Raw genomic sequence first — 15688 nt, forward strand, 5'->3', positions numbered from 1 at the left:
CTCTCTCCTTCAGCACAGGGGGAATTCTGTACATCGCTTCAGGGTGGAGTCACTTCCTGGGTGGGCCTAGCATTGATCATGTGCTTTTACACACACGCACGCACACGCACACGCACGCACACACACACACACACACACACACACACACACACACACACACACACATACTCTTAGAAATACTCTCATAGAGACATAAATCACCAACTATGTCCCCTCTGCAGATGAACACATGGTACAAGTATCATAACAGCCATGCTCCAGCAAAATGTCCCAGCAGAGGCAGCTATTAAGACACATTATAAAAGTGTGTGATTCACTCAGTCTCAGATTCATGACACACAGGTCTATGTCTCATATTTAATTATCAGACTTAAAACTGCCTGCTTATGTGGTGTGCAGGCATAAGTGTGAGCTGCATATTCACGTGTGTGTGTGCGGTCAATGTAAGTGTCTGGATGTACAGTATATGTCATGTACTCCATTTGTTAGAACATGTACAATATATATGAATCTATTTGTACACTTCAAAATTCAATAAAAAAAAGTGTTGGTTCAAAATGTACTTTCCTTTGCTTTGCTGAAGGTGACTAAAAAAGTGTCTACGAGGAAGGAATAAACTGCTCAGGTCTAGCAGACAGATGGATGAGGAAATGTCCTTCCCTCCAAATAAAACCACACCGGTATATTTATGTGTGTTTATGTTCATATTTCCCTGCACAGTGTCAACCAGAAATACCAGATCACTTATAGCTGCCTGTTTATGATATATTCCACACAGAAGAAACCTCTGGTCTGAACTGGTCTACATTTTTATTTGTAGGAAAACCGTTGGTGCACAGTCAGCGATTTGTAATCCCAACACTGTAAAGAAAGCACAGCTTGCACAACAAAAGAGTAATGAGGTGTTCCTAAATACAGGAAAATAAATAAACACCATGCATCATCAGGCTAATTCTCTTACATCTGTTTTTGGCAGGTCAGGCTGTCTGTCTCTGCCAAAAAGAAGTGACGCGCTACAATAAGCTATGAATAAACAGGATCAGGGTTCATTTAAAACTAAATGAACAGTGTGTGAGAAGATGCATAATATATATTAATGGTTTATTGGGCAAACTTGTTGCTTACATTATATTACTTGCAGTTACTATGCATTGGTCCTGGTTATCATAGCAGTAGCTGCAGTCTCACAACACCATGAATAACCTGGAAAAGGGAACAAGGCGTTCTTTTTTCTGGGCTGCAAAAAAAACACCTTCTAAGCAAACATTTGGGCTACCCTTTTTGGTAACCTTGCATCGATTGCATCAACTCAATTTGTTGCGTATAATGCCTTCCTTCCTATGTACATTAAACTTTGCATTTTTGACAATTTGAGCAATTAAAAGACCAAATCAAAATGACTAACTGTGGTTTCCTACACATTTGTACATAGTAATCCAGTCTTCAATGTGTTTCGTTCCTATAACTGGAATACTATGTTACACTAGATCCCGGAATACCTGTGGGAATAAGCCGGATCATATGGAGGATACACATACAAAACATACTGTAGAGGCCTCAGTTGGCCAGGGCCCAGGAACCTTCCTGCTACTATCATGTCAGAATAACTCATCGGACTGCCGTTGGGTGTGTTGGAAACAGTTTTAATTTCAGAGGTGGGAAGTAGTGGAGTACAAATACTTCGTCACATTTTTCTGGTATCAGTACTTTACTCCACTACTTATTTTTCTGACAACTTTTAACTTTTACTTCATTTCCTGGTCTTCTCTGAAGAAGAGGGACCAATGAAAACGTTCAGCATCTAAACATTCATTAGGAATGACATTATTGCTCTATTAATATAAAGTGAGGTTAGTTACTCTTTAAAACAGTTGGTAGTTATGGGTACTTTTTACTTAAGTACATTTCGAAGCCCATACTTCTTTACTTTTACTTGAGTGAAAAAGTTTAGTCAGTACTTCTACTTTTAGTACTTTTAAACACGAGTATCTGTATTACTTGAGTAAAGGATGTGTGTACTTTTTCCATCTCTGATTAATTTGTGTTTTTCTATTACAAATGCATGCTTCTACATCTACACATAGTGATTTGAAAGATGGATTATTGTCCCAGATTCAATATATATTTTTTAATGAATTACTACATAACACTAATGTAAATACGCTCCATGTGTGTCATTAGTCCGCACCTCATCTCTTGGAGTTGACATGATTTCTCAATGATGGCAGTAGCATGGTGTAGGGTTGGTGCGTGCGAGCAGCGCCACATGTCAGAGCTGTAGAGTGCAGAGGGTTTGTGATGTGCCATGAGATACATGTCAGCCCATGGACCCGTGGGCTTTGAGTGCCACAGACAGCTGGGTGGATGGGAGAAGGTGGGGCAAGGGAAGGTGGGGTGAGGGAGGGGAATACAGTTGGGTGACAGGCAAAGCATGTTTGTGGTCAGATACAGCATATAGATGCAAGGAATCTTTGAATTTGCTTGTGTGTGGCAGCAGAGGGTCAGTGAAAGTGGAGAAGGATGGAGTGTGTGGTATGTAAGGGTGTGTGTGTGTTCAATATTTTTGTACATGTGGTGCTCTACTTCACAGGGGTCAAGGTGCATCTCTAAGTGTGTGTGTTTGCAGAAGTGACAAGGGGGCAGTGATTCTGGAGGGCACATGTCTGTTTATTGGACTTAGGGGGATTATTAGCATGGGTGTGGTGTGCGTGTGTGTGCGTGTGCGTGTGTGTGTGTGTGTGCGTGTGTGTGCGTGTGTGTGTGTGCGTGTGCGTGTGTGTGTGTGTCAGTACATACATATACAGTACAGTGGGCTACAGTTGTGTGCATGTGTACAGCATCATGTGTTTTTGCAGCGAACAATTTGCATTTGTGTTCCAACACATTCACATTTACATTTTGTTCCCTGCACATCTGGCGTCCCACGACATGAAGCAGTCGAATTCTATTTTGTCTCAGTGACATGACATGTTGTCGGATTACAGGCGAGGCTTTGTCTTCTTCGTGTGGCACATATCTTCTATAAGGGACCCTTATTGTTTCATGCCAAGGCCCTGCTCACTGATCGGCCTGATACACACACACACGTTGTGGACCACCTCTCCCTCTGTCCCCCTTTGTCTCTCTGGGCCTATATGTTCTGGTGCTGCTGAATGTTTCATTGTGCACAGAGTCATCGGCACGAACCGGCGCCCACTGCCACAGGATGCGTTACCATGCATGTAATATGGAGCACACTTCTGTTCAGTTGTTCTTGCAAATTACCTCCTTTCCTCTGTGCTTTCAAAGCTGTCCTTGAATATTTAAATAACTTGAACACTTTTCAGTATATTTTACATATATACATCTTTTGTTTATCATTTGTATTTATTGTGTTCAGCTTACATCAACAGCATTTCTGGTGTGCATTCGTACATATGCATACGATACGTATCTGCACATATATCATGCATGCCATAAAATAGGTATTTTATATAATATATTTATATTTTGAAGTTATCAGAGCAGTCCTCATTTACTATGATGCTGTGTTAAACACATTGCAGGTAAACAAAACAAGTTAACAATTGTAATATACTGATAAAAACATGAAAACCGCGATAAGAGCAATACAATCAGCTAAAATAATGATGCTTGATTCAGTTGGCAGAGATAGGACAAATAATCACCTAGAGGAAATGAAACATTTTTAAAAGAAAGGTAGGCATCAGAATCAGAATACCTTTATTTGTCCCACAGAGGGGAAATGAACATTGCTACAGCAAAAGGTGAAGAAAACAATTAAAAATAAAACACTATTAGATAAAAGGGCATGCACAAAAAATATAAAATGAAACATTAGAAACATTTAAATGTTAGTCATCATTTTCGAAATACTATTTAAACCAGAAAACATGTCTGTTGTTGGTTGCTGGCGAAAAAAATACCTTTGGTATCAATGATGTCCTCAAAAGTCATATTCAGCTTTTATCACTTATAATCCCCTTGACATTTTGCTTCCAAGTTCAAATATATAGTACCAGGGTTATTCTCGGTCAAACCAGGTGATGCACAGTGACCTTAAGGTTGGCAGTGAAGCAAGTGGCCTATTTGAGTCATGTGAGAGAGGATGCACTTCCTTAACTTAGCCCGCACATTATGATTTCACATGATTAGAGTCAGGGAATCTGCAGCACACAGCTTTTGCAAAGATGTTCTCACAAAGCAACCATGATTCAGCAAAGTACAGTTTGTTCTCTATACTTGCAATGAATTGCTTTTAGTTCTAGAAAACTCATACCTTCTTTATGACACTCTTTGACTGCTTAGCCGTGTGTGTGACATGGCTTCCAGCGGTCAGCACCTGCTTATACGATGATTTGACGTATGTGTCTTACCAGTAGACGTCACCCAATCCAGAACTGCTCATCATAATTCCACAGCTGCAATTGCCATCAACTGTGTAAGACATGTTGGAGCCTTGGACATGCCTGCAGTGACGCGCTAAAACAAGCTTTAAATAAACAGGATCATAGTCAACTTGAAACTAAATGAACTGTGTGTGAACATCTTATGCTGGTAAATACAGTGTGTTCTTCATTGTTTATGTAAGTTCAACACAACACACCTTGTCAGCAACTTCACTGCAAAGTTTGGGAGGTTGAGTGTAAAATACAGAGAAGGCGAAAAAAGATTAGAGAGAGGTCTGTTGTTTAAGATCTCTCATTATGGCTCGCAGTAGTCTGGCATGTAGTTTGATAGAGAAACAGCAGTCAGCCCACATACAAAATTACAACTCGAGACATACCATGCATGTGCCATGAGAACACCACCCATGTGCTGCACGATGTTACAAATGTACATGTGGGGTATGGTTCACTCCTACAGGCTCTCTCAAAGAAGTCCTTTTATTTATGTTGATCCTGGGGGTTGAAATAATGCAATGTGAAACCAGAGGCTAGCTTTCTATCAGTGTAGGTGTGACTTTTATATGAGCCAGTGCCCTGCGATTCAATTGACAATTGTTGGGGAAACAGAGAGCTGCTCAAGGGAAGAGAACAAATAGCCTACTCCTGCACACCATTAATCTCCATCTTGTCAGCTTGGTTTTTTCAACAGCTGTGAAACAGAAATGACTTTGAAGTGAGGATATTTAGATGTGGCCTGGCTATAACATCAAAAATAATATTGCCAATGAACCAGCACATGTTTTTGCAAGATGCAATTGAATCAAGTTTAAAGCAGGATTGCATTTGTATTAACTGCTTTGCAGACAAGCTCATATTAATGTATTATATTTGTCTATCATAATAAAAAAAAAATCTCAATACTTATACTGTATTAATTGCAATAACAAACCGAATGAACACACTAATATAACAATATACCCTTAAATATACACATTTTTAAATGCTTATACCATGCACACAACTCATAGCTTTCAGTTTTGACGTAAATCAAACTGTATTCAACAGCACACTGAAGTTATTAACTTCTTTTGAATGAGACCTTGGTATATTGCGCCCTCTATTGGCTAAATCAACACACTGCAAAGGTAGATTTCAGATAGAAAATGAGATATGCTATGGCAGTGATTTTTAAAACAAGTTTGTCAACGCCTTTTTTTGTTACGAGCTAATATAACAGAATATGTAGTTAGTTTGAAAATTCAAAGTTCTAGATAAGCATAATAAAAAAAATCATAATTTAGCCAGTAGGTAAAACTACCTGGCCATCAGTTTATAATATTTTACAATTTAAATTTGGTTTCAATCCTCTTATTTTAAATGAAAACATTTGTAATTATTAATATTCTTATTATTAGTCATTATAGCCCAAAACTGAAATGTAGATAGCATGATTATTTTGAATTTTTAGACTATATTTCTAGCATAATTTCTGAGTGCAAGCATTAGATTTGTACATTTTAAAGAAAAACATATTGTCTTGCAATTATGTTCTTATGTTCTGGTTTTAGTCTAAGCTAAGGTGAGTGACAGCTGCCTTTTGCTCTGAAGAGTTTTCTTCCTCTTCTTCCAGCGCCGTAACAAGCCTGTTGCTGATTGGTCAACATTTGACATCCACATTTGCTGACCAATCAGAACACCTGATTCCCATTGGTACATTGGGGAAGAAGAAAAGATAACAGAACTGTACACAACCTGCACGAGAGGAACATTTCAAACCATTCTACGGAAGTTAGCATGTTCAGGAAGTGTCACGTGAAGGTTTGTATTAACTGTCAGTGTTTGTTACGGTCGTTCTATCCTATATATAGCCAGGGCTTGCGAGCTAGCATTGCAGCTAGCACAGCACTGTTGAAGCTGTAATGGCGATAACAGTAGATTTATTTCACTTGATAAGTGCAGCATTGTTTTAGGACATTGGCGGTTGAAGGGAAGTCATTCGTGAGTTGTTTCCCTATATCAGTCGGGGAGTATAGGGCTATTTTAGAGAAGCCAGATGACCTTTTCAAGCTAGCAGCCTCTGTAGCATAACAGTAATGTGACGACGTGTTGTGTGACCAGCTAGCAATGGTGCAAGGACGGGGGAGCGTCATCAAGCCAGGTGAAGCAGAGGCGTGTGAAAGCTAATCCGAGTTGTGTAATTATAATATAAAAATAGATAATTGCTTTTTTATACATCTATTTGATGTGTAATAGGTGTCACTTAAGCCTGTTGCTGCTCAGTTGAAAATAGAAGTTGAATATTACGAAAACTGGCTCATATAATTCAGTATACGGAAAGGCCCTTTTAATGGTGCTGCAACAATTTTCGATTCTGCTAATATATCATGACTCAGTTGTATCTGTGCACATATAAATGTCTTAAAATAGATAATGGATAACACATATAAACACGAGCTATAAGGTCTTTGTTTACATTTCCTCTCGTGCCCCCTGAGTTGCCTAATAACGGCTTGTAATGCAATTATTATGTAGGCTGAATTTAAATGCATAAAATTCTATGCACACTGTTAACGGATAGTTGAAGAAACAATTGAGTATTGCTGACTTTAATGCTTTAAGAGCTAATGCGGCTGTGAGGAGCAGGTGGAAGAGCACGACAAATCAGACTGTCACCCATGAATAGCCTGCCATTTTGTCTTGCCAAGCATCAGATGATTGAATGTTATGTTTACATGTTTTGGAATAATAAATGAAAGGTAGCTATTCAAAATAAAGACTTAAATTTGAGGTATGTGTAGCAGCTGCCAGTTGTGAAAAGGTAATCTGTGTAGCAGGTGGTGTAAAGTTACCATACCAGGGTAAGTAAGGTAATCTGGGGACAGATTAGCTGTATTTTAGGACTGTACTCTCTGTAGGCAACTGGCAAATACAAATAAAACACTTAAAGGCTATGACACAGCGTAACAAGGTGGGGGTACATACATTATTGCTGTGTTTGTTGGTACATAATGGATTTTTTTTGAATGATTGGGGAACATTAGCATACATTAAAAAAACAGGACCCAAGGGTTACTCAGCATGCAAATGACTAACGAGATAAAGTATGTCTGCTCCCACACCACAGCTGTTCACTTTGATCAGATTGAGCTTCTTATTATTCAGTAGTTTAGTTTTAAGTGTTATATTATATAATGGGTTTAATAGTTTTTTTTATAATCAGTTTTTTTGTTTTCTTTCTCCTTGCAGCATAAGAAAAAGCCTTTATGTTAATCCGTCAACAAATCATGTCTGTCACTCTGCACTGAACATTAAAATGGTAAGATGGCGTGATGACAATTCTACACGAAACTTTAATGAAATGTTTAACAACTGGTTCATATTTTAAATACTAGGAAATAAATGGTCATTATGGTTAGAATTTGTTTATAAGCATTATATAATTGTACATCTTATTATATATTTTACAATATTGTTCATGGCTGATCCATTATGTCCAAACAAATTAATAATAGACTTAAGATAATGAAAACAATAACATTGTGCTATGATATAAAGCATGTGGACCATATCCTAAACATGTTTACAATGTAATACTTGTAAAACAAGTGCGCCCTGTTAGCTCACCTGGTTGAGGGGGCAGCTCATACAGGTTTGAATTGGTATGACTGTTATTGTTATTAGTAGTTTAATTGTTTTACATAGTCATTTTGATGAAGCAGATCACTTAAACAAGAGATAAACGATCGCCTGTGATGCATTATTTTGCGTTAAAGTATAAATAGTGAATGGTTGGTTAATTTGATGTGTATCTTTCAGCTATGCTAGTTGTGGGTTGCTAAATGACAATATTTTCTTTATCTTTTTTTCAGTAGGTTTGACAACTGTAAAAGATCCTGTGCGACAAACTTCCTTCAGAGAGCTGTATAGAACCTCCACAAAGATGGAGGACTCTCCTCATCTATACATCTCAGAATTTGTAGAGAATGAGGACATGGATAAGATGGACATTAATCAAGAGGAAACCAATATTGCATCCGACATGGTTAAGTCACCATACCAGGACACTGAGAGGGACTCAAACTCTTTTCAATGCCAGCACTGTGAGAGACACTTCACCACCAAACCAGGCCTGGAACGACACATGCACATCCACACCTCCGCAAACAACGATGCTCACAAATACAAAACCAATATTTCACTAGCTTCGAATCTGGAGCAGTTGCACCATGAGAAGGTAAAGCCTCTGGATTTAGCAGGCTCGGCCATGCAGCTTCATACTTCATCCACCACTGGCTCTAATACTCCCATTTTGTCCTCTGGTGACCACAACGCTCAGCCAGACAAACCGGGAGTGTCAGAGGGGCGTCATGCTTGCAAGTACTGTGAAAAGATATTCACTACACATACCAACAAGCGGCGGCATGAGCGAAGGATCCACGAGCAGCACCTGCAAGTCACACATGTGGAAAAAGCCCATCTGCCCCAAGAGGAAAACGTTGAGGGGATTTGCAGTGAAACAAACCAACAGGAAACGGAGCTTGTTGACAAAATGGCACCTGCAGCTGTTCTGGAGAACGAAGTGGGACACGCAGAACAATACATGCTTGACATCTCTAGCAATATTTCAGAGAATCTTAGCTTTTATATTGATGGAAGGATAGTGTCAACAAGTACGATCAGTAGCTGTGAAGCAGCTGAGGTTCATTCTGGGTCTGCAACTTTAGTTGGACTGGACGCCCTGATTCTAGACCCCACCCAAATCAGCCAGGTGTTAAATACAGATTCAGAGATGTCTGGTCAACCACTGGCAAGGAGAAGAACCGCGACACCTCCGCTTTTACCACAAATTAAAACTGAACTGGAGTCTGACGTGGTTGTGTCTTCTTCCTCATCTTCACTTGTATGTTCTATAATAGAGAATCTTTTTCCTCAGAATACAGAGGGTACAGTGGTGCAGAAGGAAAGAACTGTGTTTCTGTCTCCAAAGCTGAAGCAGCTGCTGGAGAAGCAGGATGGCCTTAAACTCGCACTCATCGCAGACGGCCAGAAGCCTTTATCACCTGTCTCTCTGTCTGTGCTGCCTGCAGGGACAGGACGGTTCAAAAGAAGGACTGGGTCTCCTCCACCGAGCTCTCCACAGCAAAGCCCTAGAGAAGAAACGGCAGATAGTGGAGATTGTGAAGCTGTGAATACAGGACAGACGGAGACCCAACATAGTTCCCCTGCGCACCAAACAGCCAATGTGAAGGATGACACAACCCCACCTGAGGAGGAGCCACAGACGGAGAGCTGGCCTCCCTCCACCGGCGGTAATTCCTGTAACCAGCAACCACTGGATCTCTCCAACACAGTCAAAAGCAGTGAAGACGTAGCTTCAGCCGATTCGGCGCTGGATTTGAGTTTCCAAAAAACAAATCTAGGGGAATCTGAACTGATGTTAAATTTCGTTTCACATGCAGTTTTAACAGAAGGAAAATCAATTGAAGGCATGATGGGAATGACCTTAATCGATAGTTTAGAGCAAAATATAAGCTTCATGAATCCCGACGCCTCCTTACTGACAGACTTCACCATACTTACAAGTCAAGATATGATGAGCCCAATGCAGTCTATGGCAGAAGGGCTTGTTTATGGTCTTGCACTTCCCTCCAATTCCCTGACTCCATCACCCTCCCTGACCCCTCTCTCCTTGCAGCCATCTTCACCGTGCACCATAGCATTCACCTCCCATGCTTCACACACAGGGCTCTCCACTGCTCCTTCATTAATCACAGTGTTGGCACCGTCACATATTTCAAACCAACCAATCCAGGTATTAGCCCCCGATATATCACAAGTAATCTGCACGGAAAATGTATTACATTTTTCAGAGTGTGATTTAACTACTGCATTTGCCACTACAAATTCTGCCGACCCTGTCACTCTTTCCCAACCTTTTGACCCGACTCTAAATCTACCCAGCCACATGTTTCTCTCTGATCAAATAACACTCAATCAGCCTATATTGGAGTCCACTCCTACGTCAGAAGGGCAATTCACACCCACTGTAACTTTCAATGATTCCCTCATCAACTCGTATAACCTAACCAGCAACACGGTGTTGATAGAGTGCACAATAGCTCTTGAAGCCCCGGGGAGTATAGTCCCTGCTGCAGTCACCTTACAAGAAAACACTGCTGAGCCTCCAGTACCTACACAGATGGTTGTTAATCACGTCGAACAGGAACAGATTGTATCAGTGCCCAACCCGCAAACTGAAGACCCCACTATTCTGATGTCATCCATCGCAGAATCAGTAACTCTATCCACCACCGCCTCAGTGCTATCTGATTGTCCTGCTCCAGTTGGTGAATCAGGTCCTGACCCAGAGCTTGTTGTTAACGCGGAGCCATCGACCATCAAAGAGGAAGAAGCTGCTGACGGTACTGTTTCCGCCCCCGAAATCCCATCGAAAACCTCGCCTTCTTCTGAGAAAGCCGAAGAGGAGGACGCCTCAACAACTCCCAGCGATGCCCAACAGCAGACTTTCACCAAGAATTTCATCTGCAACGTGTGCGATAAGCTTTTCCATTCAATGAAAGAACTGGGCCATCATGTAGGTGACCATGCTGATGAATGGCCCTACAAATGTGAGTTCTGCGTGCTGCTCTTCAGCAAACCCTCCGCTTTGCTCGATCATCGATCAAGCCTCCACGGTGTGGGCAAGACTTATGTTTGCAGTGCATGCACGAAGGAATTTGTCTACCTTAGCAATCTAAAACAGCATCAGGAAGAATTACATCCCGGACAGCAGTGTACATACACAGAAGAGGAAAAGGGAAAACTAAGACCTCAGAACTACAATAACTTAACAAAAGTCACCACGGAGACCTCAGTGCCCGACGCTGCAGAGGAACCGAAGGTGAAAAAGGAAGAAGGGGAAGTAGATGAGGCTGCTGAAGAACTGTTAACAACTATAAAAATCATGGCCTCAGATGGAGCCAAACTCAAAGGGCCGGATGTTCGTCTCGGCATCAACCAACATTACCCCAGCTATAAGCCCCCTCCGTTTCCCTACCATAACAGATCCACCACGGGCACCTTAGCTTCAGCCACAAACTTCACCACCCACAACATCCCACAAACCTTCAGCACGGCCATTCGATGCACCAAGTGTGGGAAGAGCTTTGATAACATGCCAGAGTTACATAAGCACATCCTGACTTGTGCGAATGCCAGCGATAAAAGGCGATACACCCCCAAAAGGAATCCTATCCCACTGCGCCACTTTGCAAAAACTCAAAATGGAGTTCTATCTACCACTAACTCCACTAACGGACTAAATGCGTCGAACAGACCCAAACATAACCAAGATTCAGCAGTAAATGTGAAGTTCAAGGTGCTGAGCAAGAGGAAGAAAAAGTTGGTCCAAAGGGTCATGCCACAGAGGAACAAGTCAGTCCCTTCATCGAATAAAATGTCACCCGCACATGTGGATGAGCAGCAGGAGATCTTCGTCTGCCCGCACTGCAGCAGGGAGTTCACAATGCGCCGCAGCAGAACCAAACACATGGCCGTCTGCCCCAAGAAACCCAAAGAGGTGAAGAAAAGGAAAGAAGGGGGCATCTCTGTGACGAAGGAGAATGATGGACACCTGCACAGAGGAGCTGAAGAGACACAACAATCCTCACCTCTGCATAAAACCAGACTGCAGACTTCTAGCCCCGCTAAAAGACCCGCCATCCTACCAGTGCAAACCGTCCTGTCAAACAAAAGAAGTAAAATAATTATCAAAGAGAGCACACCGCTGAAACAGGACACGCCCACTCTGAGTGAACTTCCCATCGTTCGCACTTTCAACCCCTCTATGCGACAGTATAGCCGAATGCAGCACAGCGTCAAAGGGATGCCCATTAAGATCACCATAGTGAAACCACAGCAGGCTGCAGCGCAGAGGGAGGAGCGGCCCCCCACCCCGGGCCCAGAGGACAGCAGCAGCTCTGAGCACAGTCCAGCAGTCTGAAGGGGATCCTCAGGTAGTTAATGTTTATTTAACAGTTCATTTAAATGATAAAAATGACAATAATCAAAAGCTCTGTATACAAAAAAACATTGTAAACAAAGAAATGACTTAAACAGTCATTCCTAATTTGCTGATACTGATATAGCAGCCTCTACAATATGCAAGCCTCTTAACATGATATACAGTATATTTATGGAATAAACATTTTGGAAAGACAGCAAATAATATATCGGCACTGCTCCATCCCTAAAAAAACTAATAATTCAAATGTTATGTATAGAATATATATATTAAAAAAAATCTTATGTTTTAGATTTTTGTATTCTTGAATGAAATGTGTTTTGTTTGTTTTTAAGGCATCTTTGAGTATTTAAAAAAGTGCTACAAAATATTAAATGTTTTATTATTTTGAATTAACTAAAGTAAAAGCAGTAACCCATTGATGTCAGCATCCTAACGTCCATCTCTTTGTTTTCCGGACCTTGCTGTGAAGCTGCTCATACAGGAGAGAACTGCTCCCCATCACACTGTAAAGCTCATGGACCCAGATGGCATCGTACTGTACAATAAATGACTGATTTGAGGACGGATAAAACGGACGACTTGCAGCTCTGCAGTGAGTGGATGTATTTAACTGAGAATCTGAAGGCTTTTCTAGTCGCTCTGAGTTTTGTAGAGTTCTCCTTCAGTTCGTAAACTTTCTGTCAACGGCTTGGATTTGCACTTTGAAGTTAGTCTGACTGCTACGTGTCACAAATTGGAAAGGAAGTGGGAGGACGTGAGGCTGGAAGGATGCTCTCATTTCTTACTTTCTGGGTTCTTTTAGAGAGGATGGCAGGTGGCAATCATTCTCAGCATGCATTTGCACTTTTCCTTATCTGTCGTCTGTGGCCTTTTGGTTTGAACTCTTTCTGCATGCTGCAAGCTTATACTACAGCTGTTCTCATTCAGGAGGGATTATGTTGATGCAATTAGGCCTTACACACAGAATCTGATGTTGATTAAAATGAATCAGTGTAAGTACATAATAATAATAATAATTTTATATAAAAGACACATCAAGATTACTTCTAATACAACAGAATCATATAAAAGTAGGACTCTATAGTTCAGTGTAATAATGGCCTTTAGCTACCTATACACATTTTTGTTCGAGATATCAGCAACGTTAACTACTATTATGAAAGCCAGTGTTTTTAATGTCGTGAATGTAACCTGGTAGATTGAATGCTACCGTCATTGCAAATCCAAATAGTAAGTAATCTGGTCGGCCCAGTTGCTATGTGATTCAATGCGAGTTAGCGAATAGTGCTCTATGTGCCCTACAATATGACTAACTGCGGCATAAGGGGGATAAACATAGTTCCACATGTGGAATCTATTTTGGTTGGCAATCTAATTAGTCTAAAAAAAATCTTTGCGGAGTAAGATCGAAAACAAAATACATCATGTTTTACAAAACGGTTTTCCTACGAAACATCTCACTCGTTTGATTTGTTTGATGCCACAATAAATATGTTCTTTTGGGAAACAGTTTGATGCGTTGGCACTGCAATTCAAAACAAAAGCACTGTATAATTTGTACAGCTTGGATGCGTCATAGCCACTATTACAATAGCTAAAGTTACATTTCTAAACAACACTGACTGATATTTAACTCCAGTGCTTTGTCTTTGCTTCATTACTTTCAGAATTCTATTGACAACTATATATATTTACAGTCTGCTTGTAGGTTTTTCTCCTGCACCAGTTTCACAAAATCACTGTCAGAATGATCTGTGTTTCCCCCCCCCCCACTATACATCTTCATTAGATTAGAAATACTGTCTGTTTTAGATCTTTGTCATTTCTTCATTGCTTATAATCTGCTGTCAACAGTTTATTGTGTGAAGTGTGTATAGTTATACATGTAGAAATCACAAAATGGAAATGTGAGATCAGTGGTTGGGTATTTTTTGCTGGAACACCTACTGTATAGTGACACATGGAAATGTCATGGAGTGAGTGCAATGAGTTGTATCTGTTGAATTACATTTTGTATAAGCTATTAGTTTGAAGATTCAGTGCTATACAGGGTAATAATGTAATCATCATGAACTGATTTATTTTAATTTAGGCAAACTAAAGCTTGACAATATCCTGTATCTGAGAGATCTCTATTTTAAATGTTTGCCTTTTCAAACGTTATAGCTCCTTCAGTGTGTTGGATGTACAGGGCGGTTTTTGAGACTGTTATTTAACTGTGAAAAGTGCTTGTAGCATTTCAAAGTGTTAATTGAGTCATGTTTATTTATTAATAATTTAAAATCACGTTATCAATATCTGAACAGTCCTCTGTATGATTTGCACTAAAGTTTTTTCAAGCGAGTGTTCAAAATAAATGGAGAATGTTAAGATTAAGTGAAGTTTGTGTGACAGTTTCTTTTGTAAACAAATCAGATGAATCACATCATTGTTGGGTTTTAAAAAAAGTAAAAGTGTGGATTTCATTTCGGGAAATTAAAGAATAACCTCCTGCTTTATTTTCCTTACTAGAAAGTTTTAAAACGTCCAGGTGGTGGCACACTTTCCTCACTTTGAAGAGCATCTCTCCTTCTCTCCCACCTACTGTTAGAAAATCCATCTACAGTACAGCGACACATGTTCTTATTCTATTTTTTAAATAGTTCTCATTTCTCACCAGGATATTAAAATGTGGAAACTGGATGAAAGCTAGAATATGTGTCTGTGACCTGTTTTCTGGAAACAAGGGGGATTATTCTGTGAAGTAGCTTTCACTGTCACCATTTTCTTTTCCCTGTTTGCTAATTCATATTTAATACCTACAAATGAGTGAGGATCAGAGAGACAAAGTCAGAATACACAACAATATTGTGTTATGTTTTACATTGAATGGTACTCCTTCTGTATAGGAGATGTATATATAATACATCTCTGTATGTTGATGGAGTTTTGAAATCTAAAATACCATAATGCAGCATGAGAATACTTGAACACCCCTTTGACTAATTAACAACAGCAAAAATAACAACAATATGCTGTGCTGTTAAAGCAGTTCAATTGTGTTTAAACTTCATATTTCATACTTTTTCCATTTCTTTTAGGGTTGTTTTCTGTCCATTACTCTTCTTGGTGTCTTGATGTTGACCTTCTCTGACCTTGCAACTCGTAAACTCAACAGTAACTCCTCCACTACATTTTGGATGTACATGTTGTACTCTTAACTCTGCTACAAGCGTCTTTGAGTTCTAGAGAAGCACTATATATAAATATTATTTATTATTATTATTATTTATCT

General features: G+C 40.0%; 1 protein-coding gene across 3 annotated transcripts; it reads left to right on the forward strand.

The window, feature by feature from the left end:
• Positions 1-6120: 6120 nt before the first annotated feature.
• prdm2a (PR domain containing 2, with ZNF domain a) lies at positions 6121-14790 on the forward strand. 3 transcript variants are annotated; one of them, XM_034145226.1, is made up of 4 exons: positions 6121-6206; positions 7635-7704; positions 8258-12403; positions 12884-14790. In XM_034145226.1, the coding sequence occupies exon 3, from the start codon at positions 8329-8331 to the stop codon at positions 12388-12390; it is 4062 nt and encodes a 1353-aa protein (XP_034001117.1). In that variant the 5' UTR covers positions 6121-6206; positions 7635-7704; positions 8258-8328; the 3' UTR covers positions 12391-12403; positions 12884-14790. The 3 variants fall into 3 exon arrangements, with proteins under 3 accessions (XP_034001117.1, XP_034001119.1, XP_034001118.1); XM_034145228.1 differs by having other exon boundaries at positions 8261-12403; XM_034145227.1 differs by lacking the exon at positions 6121-6206 and adding an exon at positions 6235-6546.
• Positions 14791-15688: the final 898 nt, after the last annotated feature.

This window comes from Trematomus bernacchii, unplaced genomic scaffold (assembly GCF_902827165.1).
Source record: "Trematomus bernacchii unplaced genomic scaffold, fTreBer1.1, whole genome shotgun sequence".
NCBI lineage: Eukaryota > Metazoa > Chordata > Actinopteri > Perciformes > Nototheniidae > Trematomus > Trematomus bernacchii.